Source organism: Myotis yumanensis, unplaced genomic scaffold, assembly GCF_028538775.1.
Source record: "Myotis yumanensis isolate MYYU_CA2020_CCGP unplaced genomic scaffold, mMyoYum1.0.hap1 SCAF_17, whole genome shotgun sequence".
In the NCBI taxonomy this organism is placed as follows: Eukaryota; Metazoa; Chordata; class Mammalia; order Chiroptera; family Vespertilionidae; genus Myotis; species Myotis yumanensis.
In genome coordinates this window covers 5,277,246-5,291,645 of record NW_027223768.1, presented here as the reverse complement: position 1 = coordinate 5,291,645, position 14,400 = coordinate 5,277,246, and the positions used below count along the sequence as shown (strand labels likewise).

General features: G+C 48.6%; 2 protein-coding genes across 6 annotated transcripts in view; one reads left to right on the top strand and one right to left on the bottom strand.

The window, feature by feature from the left end:
- The window catches only part of CFAP276 (cilia and flagella associated protein 276), a 58,887-nt gene that overhangs the window by 6,947 nt on the left and 37,540 nt on the right, over window positions 1–14,400 (top strand). For all 3 annotated transcript variants that reach the window (XM_070396510.1, XM_070396511.1, XM_070396509.1), the window contains exons 3-5: window positions 704–866; window positions 8,413–8,595; window positions 10,818–10,938. The gene's annotated coding sequence lies outside the window, so the exon portion shown is untranslated. The remainder of the gene's footprint in view (window positions 1–703; window positions 867–8,412; window positions 8,596–10,817; window positions 10,939–14,400) is intronic.
- ELAPOR1 (endosome-lysosome associated apoptosis and autophagy regulator 1) overlaps window positions 860–14,400 on the bottom strand; it is a 43,626-nt gene continuing 30,085 nt past the window's right edge. Inside the window, exons 12-23 of one of the 3 annotated variants that reach the window (XM_070396502.1) lie at window positions 12,709–12,814; window positions 12,340–12,477; window positions 11,103–11,366; window positions 9,687–9,860; window positions 8,454–8,634; window positions 8,071–8,167; window positions 7,474–7,575; window positions 5,981–6,107; window positions 5,725–5,903; window positions 4,958–5,123; window positions 4,665–4,720; window positions 860–3,915 (exon numbers count right to left, since the gene is read on the bottom strand). In XM_070396502.1, the coding sequence (XP_070252603.1) occupies window positions 3,816–3,915; window positions 4,665–4,720; window positions 4,958–5,123; window positions 5,725–5,903; window positions 5,981–6,107; window positions 7,474–7,575; window positions 8,071–8,167; window positions 8,454–8,634; window positions 9,687–9,860; window positions 11,103–11,366; window positions 12,340–12,477; window positions 12,709–12,814 (1,690 nt within the window). In that variant the 3' untranslated portion in view covers window positions 860–3,815. The remainder of the gene's footprint in view (window positions 3,916–4,664; window positions 4,721–4,957; window positions 5,124–5,724; window positions 5,904–5,980; window positions 6,108–7,473; window positions 7,576–8,070; window positions 8,168–8,453; window positions 8,635–9,686; window positions 9,861–11,102; window positions 11,367–12,339; window positions 12,478–12,708; window positions 12,815–14,400) is intronic. The other 2 variants (XM_070396505.1, XM_070396504.1) reach the window with 2 other exon arrangements.

Below are 14,400 nucleotides of genomic sequence, written 5' to 3'. Positions count from 1 at the left end.
ACAGCTTATGACTGAGGGACAGTCTGAAGTTCATTGTGGTTAGAATATAAGCGTCGGCTGCTGGGGACCTTCTATGCCACACGACTAACCCCATTGGAGCTGCAGTTCATCTGTCAGAATGGGAATAGTACCCGCCGTTAAGGGCTGTTCTGAGAAGTAGGTGGGCACTTAGTTCAGGCTTGACACACAGATGGCTTTTCTACTTTCCTTTTTAGGAGGAAGGTAAATATCACCCTGGCTTACAACTTTACCCTAGAAGCAGGGGTTATATTTAAAGAATTTAACCACCAGTACAACCCAGGTACCACTCAGTCAAAACAGATGTGGCTCACAACCAACCAGCTGAAGAAGTCCTTTTGAGGAGATTAAGTGCCCTCAGCTAGGATGCAGGAGAAACAGACACAGGAAAACCCAGCTCCCCTGGGAAATGGTTCCTGACTCCCTCTAGGATTTTATCTAGTCCATAATAATCCACCTCAGGCCCAAACAAGCTCATTGAACTTGTATTTGTGGACACTTCGTTATGTGGCCGGCCTCAGTGCCACCGGAGAGAAAGCTCAGCTGGAAGGGAAGGGAACTGACAGGCCAACTGTTTGATGTGACCTCTCGTTTGGACTTCACTCGATCTTGGGAGGTGAGGCATCATTAAATGCATTTATATGGTGGAAACTGAGGCTTTGGTTGATGGCTGACTCCTCAACAGGTGTAAGCGGCTGCTAGCCCAGGGCGTGTTGCTTCAGAGGATGCTCTTTTCTCTGAAGGATCCAGAACCCTTCTCTTCTGCAGTTTAAGATTCAAGGACATTTACCAGTTCCCACTCTCCCGTCAAGCCGTCCAGCCCATGTTCAAGAAAAACAACTTGAAAGGTATGTTTTTATTTCACACAAAAATGTGACATGCAATATCCATCCCCTAATAAACTACAAACTCTTGGAATACAGAGTAAAAAAGGAAACCCATCCAGTCTTGATAACGCAAAAACATTTGGTTTCACAAAGCTGAAAAACTCGTTACAAAGTTTCTGTTGTATAAATATAGTCAGTCATATCTTTAATGTAGAGTCAGACAAAAAATAAATAAAGGTTTTGTTGGCATAAGAAATCCCCTGGTCTTTGACTATGCCACAGTCCTCATTTGTATTCCCAACCAAATACAGGTCACATCTATGTGATGAGAGTTACTTGTGTGTTCTAGGACTTTAGGTTACCAAATAGGATTTAAATATTTTATCTGCTGAGCCCACACTCCCTCCCCACAATAGCTTATACAAACCACTATAGCCTTAGCTTAAAGGCATAAGGCTTTTCCCATATACCATCTAACATGTGTCTATTCTAAAGTTGATTGTGGTGATGCACACACAATTCTGTGAGTACACTAACATCCATTGAATTGTGCATTTTAATTGAGAGAATTGTGTGATATTTGAATTACAGCTCCAAAGAGCTATTAAAAAGTATCTACCATGTGTCTAAGTTGCCAGGGGAGCTACAGGTAGACCTCATAGCATAACTCAGGCGTTCCTGGCAGGACACAGGGGAGATCCACAGGAGTCAGTCCACTGAGGGATGGTGTAAAGGAGATCCTTAAAGTACTATGACTACATTAGTGGGGTTTGAGGTTGCTCTGGGGACACACAGTTTCAAGATGTCAGAATAAAGAAGTTAATGGGGTATGTACTTTGTCCTACAGCTTCTAGAATACTCTAAGCATATCCTGTGGCCTCTGTCACAAAAGCACGTTACTCAATGGGCAAGCAGATGTCCAGGGTGTTGCTGAGGCTGCAGAAAACCTGGGGCTGGAGCTCAGAAGCTGGCTGTCTGCATCCTTTTGGAGAAATTCCAACCAGGCCGCAGTGTCTGTGAGCCGGACTCCCACAAGAGGGGCAGAATTTGGATACCCGAAGAAAAGCTTCTGGGTGTGTTGAGTCAAAGGGGCTGCCTCCCTTCAGTGATGCTGTTGTTTGCCAGAGTCACGCAGGGCTCCAGCTCTCGCGGACCCTTTTATAAGACTATTTCTGGGACAGCATGGCTAAGGAAGACCAGCAAACCATTCTGTGGCAGACAGACCACTTAGAAATGCCACCTGCATCCTGTTCCTACCATCTGGTCACCAGTGACCACTCAAGAAGGGAGACAGGCACAGGCCATGGGCATCTGGGCCCATGGGCATTCTAGCCCGACAGTGATGGAGGGAGAATTGTCAGTGGTAGAAAGGAAAAGGAAACTTAAGCCCTTGCTCTGGATTTACCATCCTAGTTAAAATTCATCCATTACAGGTGGTGTAAGAGTGGAGAAAAGGGCCACCGAGGACACTCGCTGTACTCACCTTCCAGAAGGGATGCTGCCAGGAATCGGGGCCAGAAGTCTTTTTAGTGGGTTGGCACACAAAGAAGATGAGAACAGGAAAAAGGCAGGACAGGGGCTTGAAAGTGTGAAGTGTCCCAGTTGGGTGAACTCCTAGTTCACCTCCCTTTGTTTTTCCTCCTTAGACACTGATCTGGTTCTGCTGCTGAGTTTGGGGCCTCTGAGTCAGTTCCTTTTCTGGCCAGCCTAGAAGTTACTTACTCTGGCTGAGTAGAAGAATTACACTTAGAAGCCAGTGTCACCACCTCAGGTCCATCCTATTGTGGGCTGGATCCCCCAGTATGGCCCTGTTAAAACTATGGCCTTATGTTCTTTCAAAATATGATACCCCTGTAGCATGATATGGCCCAGGCCTCGAGGAACGGGGCACTCAGGGATGGAGAATTGTCCTCACTGACAGGGTTTGTCATCTCTGCGGGTAAAAAGAAATAGGACATCGGGGTTTGGGGCTTACCTGGTTTTCTTTAGTGTCATAGGGAGATAGTGGGAGATTAAAAAAAAAAAAAGTGAGGGGAGTAGATCCACCAGGGCCTTGGGCATTTTCTCAGTGAACTGTTTCCTTTGGCTCCAGTGACAGTATTTCTGTCTTACTTATGAAAAGAGAAGGAAGTACCTAGTTTAAAGAACAAAACCAGCCATAACCGGTTTGGTTCAGTGGATAGAGTATCAGCCTGCAGACTGAAAGGTCCCAGGTTCGATTCCTTGGTTGCGGGCACATCCCTCGTGGGGGTGTGCAAGAGGCAGCTGATCGATGTTCCTCTCTCATCGATGTTTCTAACTCTCTATCCCTCTCTCTTCCTCTCTGTAAAAAAAATCAATAAAATATATTTTTTAAAAAAAGAACAAAACCAAACCTTCCTTATTGCCTCTCTTTGTGCTTATCAAGCCTTCTTACCCAGGCCTTACTCTCCCAGCCCTCAGCCTATCCATTACCCTCAGTGTGAGCTATTTACCCAGAAGAGATGAATCCAGGCCACCATGAAGATGGTGCACCAGGGACACCAATACCCTCTCACCCAGCCTCTCTCCTAAAGAGATCACGAGCGAGGGCACATGATCAGGGAAACTCCCAGCTGCTTCTGCCCTTAAATGAGAGGACAGAGGAATAGGTTCTATACTTAAGAAAAGGGAACTCTTTTCATTCTAGGGCTGTAAGAGTTATGAGCAGGTGAAGCTATGGCTCTGATGGCTGGACCATTTTGGGAAACAAGATGCAAGCAAGGGAGTAATATACAAAGTTGGGTGTATTTGGCAGGTTTGAGGCAAGCATAAAGGAGAGTTTGGATACTCTGTAAAAAACACACAAAAGATCTAAAGTTCAAACTTCTGATAAGGCCACAATGAAGAGATTTCCAGCAGTGGGTGTTGCAGGAAGCTGGCACCAAATCGCCACAGGCTCGAAAGGTGGTGTGCCAAGGTGAGGAGGCAGGAGAGGCAGGGCAGTGCCTCTCACAGGTCCATGTCTGGGCCTCCTGAGGATGTCTTCAGTGGCACCGAGTCAAATCCATCAGGAGTCCTCTGAAAGAGAGATGGTGACAGGAGCTGGCTGCTGCACAGGGGCAAGTTGGGGGAACAAAGGAGAGAAATGGAAAATAGGTGACAGAAGGAACCCTTATGAAATTCCTGCTTTCAGTGGCTTTGTGGAAACAGACATAAGCTACCCTCTATTCTTGCTCCCTTCAGTTAGCTAGATTTTAAGAAAAATCTTTGCTTTGCATCTTTGCGGAAGTTCCAGAAAGACTCAAGCATCCCAGGGTAAATTGTTCTCCCACCAATAAAAAATAAATTAAAAAATCAAGGCCTAAGAAGGCCAAGGAGCCATCCTGGCAGGTCAGCACAAAGGATATGAGATTCGGCTGTCTAAACACCCATCCCTCCTGTCCTCTCCTACTGTCTTACCACCCTCCCTGCCCACACCTGTTTGGATGAGTTGGTTCAGGGCACCAGTGAGGTGTGGGTACTGGCCGAGTGGGGCTGCAGAGGGCTGTGGCCCTGGAGGAGTTGCTTGGATGCTCACTGCTGGCCTCACACCCAGTGACAGTGCTGTCTGACTTGTATTAAATGAGCTTCAAACTCGCTCACCCACCCACGCAAAACCAACGCTCCCAGGTCAGAATTGCTCAGTGCTAAGCAGCTTAGACTTAGCTATGACTCAGCCCCCAGGGGGCCAGGGCCAAACGTCTGGGGAACAGCACCCACCACTGGCCAAAGGAGAGCCTGACTTCTAGCCGAAGTTGATCTAGAGATCACCTCTTCCCCTCCTTCCAAAAGAAAAGAAAGGGGGGAAATGATTCTTACAACATGGATGGTTCACTACTCCTCCTGGAAGTTGAAAGGCCCAAACAGTTCATCAACTGGAGTTGGGAGAGAAGGAGCCTGGTCAAGAGCAGCCTTGGGCCCCAGGGAAAAGAGTATTGGTATGAAAATACAGAAGGCAGAAGCCAGGATTTTCAGGGTCGGGGGACAGAAGAGTGTGGCAGGTGGGGAGCAAAGCAGTGGTCCCGGAACAACGTGGGGCCATTCAGCGCCCTTGGACTGGTGTCTTCTCCAGCCCTCCAGGCTGACCTCGGTGCCCTGGCCAGGCTCCCTACCTTGGAGGTAAATGATTTGATCTTCCCAAAGAGGGTCTTCTTGCTGGTATAGAGGAGGTCATCCTCCACGTCCTCGCCTTCCATGATGGCGCAGCTGTCGGCTGCTGGCAGGTCATAGTCCTTGAGGGAAGCGTTCATCACCAGCTTGGAGTACTTGTACTCTAGTCTGTGAAACGGGAAAGGGAAAGACAAGACACCAAAATGAGGAATAAACAGAAACAGGAGAGAAGATGGGCTGTGAACAGATCTTCCCATTCCATGGGTAAGGAAACTCAAGCCTAGAAAGCAGTGTTAGGCTGGGCATATGGCTAAGCAATCTTGGCTCCCAGGTCAGCGACCTTTTTTCCTTAAGGCTGGCTGTTTCTTTGATCTAAAAGCTTAATAGAAATATTGGAATTGTAAAGTCACTTTTATTATTATTAACAACAAATTAAGGATGCTCTTTGCTTTGCTTTGGAGACTCTAACAGCTATTTATAGACTGTCATGTGATACCATCTCTCTTCAGGAGTCAGGACAACCAAGGCATACCCTTCCTCCACTGGGGTCCCCACCCTGTGCGTTTCTGCTGACATCAGATGAGAGCCAGTGTACACTGTCTGAGCTCTAGCATGCTGCCCAACCAACCCCTCAGAGGCTCAGCGTGTCTCTAGCCAGGGTCACGGGTACTGTGGCTGACTCCAGAAAAAGGCTCCATGAATTTACTCTCTGAGATGATCTCCTCCCAACCCTGTCCATCCCCAAACTCCAATACCCATCATCATGTACTTTTGATTCTTTTTCCAAAAGTAGCAGGTCAAGACGGTGAGCAGGATGGCAGTGCAGGTGCCCGCAGAGATGCCCACTTTCAGCCAGAAATCTATAGTTTTGCAGATGGTGATTCTCTGCTCAGGCAGAGTGTCGCCGCCCACGCAAAGCTTTGGTTCTCGCCACACATAGGTAGTCTTCTGTTGGGGAGAGAAACAAGCAACTCAGATATCACATTCCCTTCTCTCCTGGGAAGTCTCCAAGCAGAGAAACCTACCTGGATCCCAGCCACGCAGCTGCTGACGATAGCGTGGTAGTCATCGGCCGAGCAGAGCGGACAAGCGGCTGCGCTCTCCCACAGGAAGTGGAAGGTACAGCCATCACAGGTCCCATCAGAGCACGTGCTAGAAAGCAAAGAGGAGACTTGAGCTCACTCGCTGCATCAGTGGAGAAAATCTGTTTGGAGTCCTATCATCGCAGAGCTCGCCTGGTCCATCTCCTTACCAACCTGTTAGCCTCACCAGGATCCTTCCAACTAGGCCTTAACTCAGGTTTTGCTCTCTAATTTCCCTGATGACAAGATGCCTCCCCGACCTCCACTGGGCTCCCCCGCTGTGCGTTTCTGCTGACATCAGATGAGAGCCAGTGTACACTGTCTGAGCTCCAGCATGCTGCCCAACCAACCCCTCAGAGGCTCCTGTTCTCCCGGTGGACGTATGACATTTTTCAAAAGCCACTTTGATGCAGCTTCCTGGCGTGGGGGTCAAGGATGGACTGTAGGTCATGGATATTTAGTTCCTTTCCTGTGATGTTGACAACAAGAACAGGGATCTTACATGGTTGGGTTAAATGTCCTGTTTTGTTCCCCATCTCCCTGGTCAGTTGTTTAGGAGCAGCGTTTCCCAAACGGTCTCCCTCAAGGCACTAGTTCCCCTTGAGATGTTAGTTGGTGTGACTTGAAAAAGAAGGTGGGGGGGGGCGGTCGGGGATGAGGGGTGCTGTAATCAAATTAGTTTGGGAATTCTCGATTTACTGCACTCAGCTCTTAAACTCAGAATTGGATCTTTTAGTTATGGAGGGATTTCTAGGATTCCCTAAACCAGTGGTTCTCAACCTTCTGGCCCTTTACAGTTCCTCATGTTGTGACCCAACCATGAAATTATTTTCGTTGCTACTTCATAACTGTAATGTTGCTACTGTTAGGAATTGTCATGTAAATATCTGATATGCAGGATGGTCTTAGGTGACCCCTGTGAAAGGGTCGTTCGACCGCCACAGGGGTCGAGACCCACAGGTTGAGAACCGCTGCCCTAAACCCTTATTAATCCTAATTGTAGCAAGTACACGCCAGGCACCCTGAGAAGTCCTCCAGTCTCAATGTCTTGTTTCATTCTCACAAGGACCCTCTGAGGGAACTTCTTATTATCCCCATGTTATGAATAAGGGAGAAGAAGCCTACAGAAGAGGAGAAATGTATCCACGACAACAGGGCTTGCGAGCAGGGGAGATGAATCACATCTGCTCTCGGCCCCAGCAGTTTGCCACTTTGCTATGCAACTGCTCCCATAACCGTCTGGGAATGTGAAGGCAGCTTAGACTCTTCCCTCTGCTCCTTTCTCAACATCTGAAGATGGAGGGTTTGGAGCACAACCATGTTCTCAAGAGCCCAATAATGGCTCTCCGACTGTTTTCTTGTTTGCTCTTTTTTGGTAATCTCTGCCTCTTGGGATGGAACAAGTCCAAGGAAGGGCGACTTTGTTACCCGTTTACCTGGGCAGGGACAGACTTCCCGGGGCAGGCTTCAGCGGACTGCATCTGACTCGGATGGTGGTGGCCCTCCCAGAACTGCAGGACTGAGTCACCTCATTGGACCTGCAGTGAAAGCCAGCCCCCATGGGGGAAATGAGTCACTCATTTGTGCCACTGGAGAGCCACTAAGTGAAGTCAACATGGAGCAGGTCCCTTGCTGGGGAAGTCAGGACTTGGGCTGTAGCCTGCCACACAGGGAGTGCACAGGCCTTGGTTTACTTGGAGCAAGTAGGGATCAGGAAGATGTGGTCCAGGGGAAGTGCGCTGGCCTAGGAAAGGTCAGCGTGTGCATAGCACCGAGTGTCCTTAGGTGAGAAGAGAAGTCTACAGACCATCCAATGTTACTCCTTGTCTCTAAGACAAACCTGCCCAGGAATACCCAAGAAGCTGGGATCAGGGGACTCCCAGCCTTTAGCTATCATTGCTAGGCAGACCTGTTAGACCTTGGGCATGGTCTGGCTCGATAAGTATTAAATGGCTAGAAGGGGTGGGGCATGCAGCAGAAAGTGTGGAGGAGCCCTAAGTTTCACTAGCATTAGTCTGGCCTCCCATCGTCACCTATAAAAGAAGATCACGTCCGGTATTCCCAAGGATTCTGGGTGGAAAAGTTCAGCCGGAGAGGTGATTCCATCCACAGTCATATATGTTGTCACCCCTGCCAAATCAGAGCTCCTGATTAGTTCTCACCGGCAGCCACTTCAATTATTTCAATACCCATCAACGTCCAATCTTCCTTCATCTCATCACATCCCCTAGTGGCTCATGAAAGGGTGAACTGCAGGTTTGTCAGAAGCCCCTGGGGCACTTGGCACCCCAGGATGAATAGGAAACAGGTCAGAGGTTGGGCCCCTCCTTGGGAGCCCTTACCTCGGAGCCTGGTAGCCTCACTCTCTCTTACAGGCATACACACTCAAACAGGCTGGAGCAGCTGGGCTACTCACCGACAAGCCGATCAGCGAGGCTGACAGGCTGCGAGGACACTCCAGCCTTGTAGCCTGTCACCTCTGGAGGAATGATGAGCGCCTGGCAGACGTAGGCTGTGATGGATTTGGAGAAACCTGACTCCCCCTCAGGAATCCGGAGGTCAGTGACATTCTCGGTGCACACAGCCATTTTCTTACCCTGGGCAGGGGGGTGTGGGGAGGAAGAAATAGGAAGGAGAGAATGTCACAGAGCTTTCAAAGGGAATGGGGACTTTTTTTTTAATGTCTAAAATTTTTAGTCTTCTAATGGTATGTTGCAGTGGAATGATTCATCCCAGATCTAATTTTAAGGAGCTTAAAAAAAAAAAAAGCTAAAAATAAGGCCTAGGTGTCCTAGTTTCTGGAACTCTGGCCCAGGGGATCCAGTCTTTTTGTTTCGTTGGGAGTCCTGTGGGGACCCTATATGAGCACGGTTGTAATGGTGGCAACTGATTGGGAGATCTAATCTATCAATTAAGGGCCTTCCTTATCATAGTCCGTTTTCTAGACAGATACTGAAAGATGTAACTGACCCCATGAAGGTTTTTGAACATCTGGCCTGGGTCACATTCCTTCTCTGTGTCTCCCTTGGTGCAATGATTCCACCATGCTGGTCTCTGAAGCACTTCCCAGACAGCAGCTCCCAGGGGTTAAAACAGACCCCATCCCTAACCCCTTCCCTGCCTTGAGATAGGCCATCTTAGGACCAAGTGGAACCTATTCCGTTTTTTAAAAAATCATTAAGAGAGCCCTAGCCGGTTTGGCTCACAGGACAGAGCGTTGGCCTGCAGACGGAAGGGTTCTGGGTTTGATCCCGGTCAAGGGCATATGCCCGGGTTGTGGGCTCGATCCCCAGTGTGGGGCATGCAGGAGGCAGCCAATCAATGATTCTCTCTCATCATTGATGTTTCTATCTCTCTCTCTGTCTCTTTCTCCTTCATAGTTTTTATATACTTGTGAGGGAATGAAGGTCAGGGAGGAGTAAATGGACAACTTATTTAAAACACTTTTATTTTCCTAAATTTTTATAATCCAAATGACTTAATTTTAAAGGAGGGAGGCCTCAAAGAGAGGAGTAATCATTTGAAAGCCGTTCATCTCCTCAATCTCCTGCCTGAAGGTTTGCTAGCTTTTCTTCTGTGTCCTTCTCTGGCCTCCGGTCCACTGGTAACCCCTCTCAGTTCTCACACCATCGGCTCTCGCACACCTTACCTGGTTTCCACAGAGACTGAAGGTGAAGTGATGGAAATATTTCAGCCCTTTGGAAGTGAAGCTTGGCCCTCCAGCCAGAGAGACGGGGTTTGCCAGAGCCGAGAAGTTGTAGTCTAACGACCGGCCCCCAGAGCTGACCGAGAAGGTGCAGTCGTTGTAGCACACAGTGTGGATCTGAGGGGAAAGAGGTTGTCAGCCGGCTGCGGCAGGGCCTTTGAGGGACCGCAGCAGAGACCCAGCCCGGTGCAGCCCACGTGGGTAGAAGCAGCAGCAGGGAGTGCAGGTGGGCACTAGAAGAAGTGAAGCAGTGGCTGGTGGGGCTTATGTACATCTTGCCATTCAATCATTAGCACATGTATGATGTACGAACCTAAACCTGTTGTTTTCTAGTAAGTAGTTGGGTCAGATTCCATAGTTTTGTCCCTATGCTTAGATTATAGAACTCTCAAGGCACAAGACGGCTGTTCTTACTTTCAAGCAGAAGACAACAAACGAGGTGCTAACTCGAAGAAGGGAGTCCAGGATGGCAGGAGAGAAACTACAAGCCTTGTCCCTCCCCCCCATTTTAAACTAATTGAACCCTAATTCCTCTTTCACAGGGTCTCTGTAGGAAACTGAACTTCAAAGGAGGCTTTATTCCCCATAAACCCATTCCTTACTCCGTTTTAGGGTCCTCATTCAGCCGCTGCCTTACACAACTGTCATTCCCTCCCTTGGCAGCAGAGGGAGCCCTTGGAGAACAAGTGTGTGGCTAAAGTCCAGGAAGCCCCAAAGACGCTGCCAGGATCTGCAGAATGTTGCACTTACTGCACAGCTAAACTGAGCAACGTTTGCAGACTATACATAATGCCTTACAGATGTATGCCCATGTGGTTGTGGTCAGTGAAACACAAATTCACTTAAAAGCATTAATGAATATTTAAGAGCTTTTAGTCAGAGTACTTTCCTAGATTCAGACAGCACTGCTTTATAAGAAACCACTTGGATAGAAGACAGCAATGCCAATTAACCGTATGTCCCAGCAAAGGTGGGTTACCTTCCCAAAGGAGAGGGGGCAGATTCCCATGATAAGAGGTTGGAGTGAAATAGGTCTGAATTTGAACCACAGGTCCCACTGTTTCTTCCCTTCAGGCCACTGCCCAGATGCCAAATAACCCTCGGGACCAGACGGTCACAGATCTCCCTTACCCATCTCTTGAAGATGAGGCTTGTTCACGACTGAGGCCTAGCCCCTGACAACCAACTTCTACAGGTAAGAACGTGCCATCCAAGGTCACAGCCTGGATGGGTGTCCTCCAGGACTCCACCCTGGGAGTATGCTACGGGGAACGCTTGGGGATCAGCCCCTCCAGAACCCCATCTAGGACCTGGCACCCTCTGAGGCTGAGGTGAGGATGCACGTCACACTGCTGGCACCTTGTTGCTCTGGGTCCCTGAGCCACAGGGCTTGCAGGCCTGGACTCCATAGGGCTGGTGGGCTTTCAGGATGGTGTTAGGGGGGCAGGAGTGGCAGGTTCCTGAATCCCGGTTAATGTAGTAGCCAGCAGGACAGGAGGTACAGGAGGAGCCCATGTCAGAGGCTTCCAGGGCGCAGGGCCGACAGTAGGAGGCCACCCCATTCATGGCATTGGTGACATTGATGGAATAGATCTTGGCGATATCGTTGGTGTACTTTCTGCCCTGGAAACAAGGAAACAAGAGGAGAGGGCAGAGGATTGAGACACCAGCAGCAATTGAGTTCTCTGGAAATAGTAAATTACTGCTTAATCTTTGTATCTGTAATACTTGAGAAAAGTCTGATAAGCAGCTTCTTCCTTTATGTACATTTTTCGTCATTTTTTAAAGCAAATCTGAACCATTTAAAAATGATGTCTAAAAATATTAAGTGCCATGGGGGAAATATGCAGTAGAGATTGTTATATGAAAAAAGCGGGTCTTGCCCATGGCCAGTGTGGCTCAGTTCATTGGAATAGCATCCCGTGCACAGAGGGTCACGGGTTTGATTCCCAGTCAGGGCATATACCCAGGTTTAGTCCCCGGTTGGGGCATGTGTGGGAAGCAACTGATTGATGTTTTCTCTCTCACATGGATATTTCTCTCTCTCACCCTCTCCCTTCCTCTCTTTCTAAAATCAATTTTTTAAAAAGAAAGAAAAAAGGCAGGTCTTTTATCTGTGAAAGGAAAAAAGTATTTGTAGAATATCTCCTGGATAGGAGGTACTTAGATGTTAACTCGGTTTTCTCTGGGTAGTAGGATTATAGGTGATCTCTCTCTCTCTCTCTCTCTCTCTCTCTCTCTCTCTTTCTCTCTTTTTACCTTCTAAGTTTCCTGCAATTAATTTGCATTAAGTTGAGTGAAAAAAATAAAACCAGAGTTATTATTATTAAAAACAACAACAGGGATGAACAGGATGTACAGGTGAGGCACCACACTTGTCCTCAGGGCAGGGCTGCTGAGGGGACAAGGTGAGTCATTTGGACAAGACTCGATGCTTCTCAGGGGCCTGGAATAGGCAGTTCTCGGCTTGACCCCTTAAGATCCTTCTAATCCTTTGGTCAGACCCTCCCACTCCCACTCAAACTAATGCTAAGGATCCTCCTGGGTTCAGAGGTCTCTCTGGGAGCCAGGGGTCTGAAGAAGGGGAGGTGCTTACGATCTCGTGGAAAGTGGTCCTCTGGAAGGCCCAGGTGAAGCTCACGGTAGCGTTCTTCTCAACGATGTAGGTGAAGGACTGCTTGCCTTTAGAGCCTTTCCACGTCTCCACGGGAGTGTTGGCCCTAGAATTCACACCCTGAACCCAAGACAGACAGTGAAGAAGGGGAAGAGCCACCCAGGGGCCATCTGCCATCCCAGTGGCCATCACAGTTGGCCAGATCCATGTTAAATGGGGAAGCCCCTGACGGACAGTCTGGGCCCCTCCCCTGTGAAATCACTATGAGAAGGGGTATCAGTTATGTTGATGCACCGGTGGGGCCGAGGAGGCCAACCCTCCCTTCCTGGAAACAAAGAAAGGAAAACATACCACCATGAAGTAGAGCTCACAGTTCACAGAACAGATGGTCTCAAAGACAAATGTGATCCTGGCCACCTCTTTGTTCTCTGTGTCCGCCATTACCGACTGTGGAGGTCTGTGGGCCAGAAGTTAAAAGTCAGTTCAGAGACCGGGCAGTGCTTATTGCAGGGCCCAGAGAGCAGCAGAGGGTCTGCTGGAGGGCTCGGGGATTGGGGGGGGCGGGGGGCAGAATTAAGCTCCTGGTATATTGGAAAGAGCATGTACGAAGTCCAATCCTGCCCCTTAGCTATGTGACCCTGATGTAGCCAAACTGTAGTTTTCTCATCTGTAAAATGGAGGTAATAATATCTTCCTTCTTCACCTCCCATCACTGTGGTGAGATCCTAAGTCATACCAGATGGAGAGGTGCTGTGTGAAATGCTGGACAGCCTCACCAGCAGAGTGCGGTCCCCAGACCAGCAGCATTGCGTCACCTAGAGCTCACTAGACCCCCTGAGTCAGAATCCGCACATTGACCTGATCCCCAGGTGATGCACATGGGCATTAACGTTGTAGAAGCACCGCTATCATGAGATGCACATTGTCTACATTCACTTAGCAGCTCTCTCTTGGGGATGGTGAGAGCTTTGCCTGGGTTCAATGAGCAGGTAGTTCAGTTTGTAATCTCTTCAGTGAAGTTCTCAGGGTGCTCCTTCCTTTGGGGAAGAGAGAGCCAGCTACAAAGCCAAAGCGGGGAGGGAGTGGGTGAGGTGCGGGAGCCTTTACTATGGTGATCAGATTTGCAAATTGAGATGTGCCCCCATAAAAGCCTAAAGAGTTTTCTTTTTTTTTTTTTTTTAATATATTTTATTGATTTTTTTACAGAGAGGAAGGGAGAGGGATAGAGAGTTAGAAACATCGATGAGAGAGAACCATCGATCAGCTGCCTCCTGCACATCCCCCACTGGGGATGTGCCCGCAACCCAGGTACATGCCCTTGACCGGAATCAAACCTGGGACCTTTCAGTCCGCAGGCCGACGCTCTATCCACTGAGCCAAACCGGTTTCGGCCCTAAAGAGTTTTCTTATCTCAAACATGGGCTATATCTGCTCAGCCCTGAGTAACGTGAATTAAGGGAAGGGAAACGAATATCTTCTGAGCCACCACTGTGGACCGAGCACCGTCCAGGGATGGAAAGGAGGGAGCTTGGAGGAGGGAATGGAGAGGCCAGCCTGGCAGTCAGGAAGCCCAGTCACTGGTTCCCCCTCATCTTTCAAGTGCACAAGAGTTCACTTTGCTTTGGAAATCCACATAGGGTCTTTTCCCGGCTGTGGCCATTTGCTTGAATTCTGAGGACCTGCAGGCCCAAGCTCACAGTGGTGCTAACAAGTGGACTGAAGAGTCATCTCAGCCTGAGTTAGTCCAGATTCACACTGTCAATCCCCTGGTTTTACAGACCAGGGGCCTAATGCCTATAGGGGCACGATGACTGCCAAGTTCACAAAGCCAGTAAGTGGCAACATTCAAGTGCCCTGTCTTACAGTCTAGTGCTCATTCCATAGTACCACACTGCCTGTAGTATTTTTTTTAATGGCAAACAAATTGCTTTTTGTCCTAGGTCTTCTTGAATAAGTGGATAAATATGATAAGAACAATCCCTCCCAATCTTCTTGCCCCAGATTAAAATGAACCATCTATGGGCACTTCTGGTCCTATTAAAA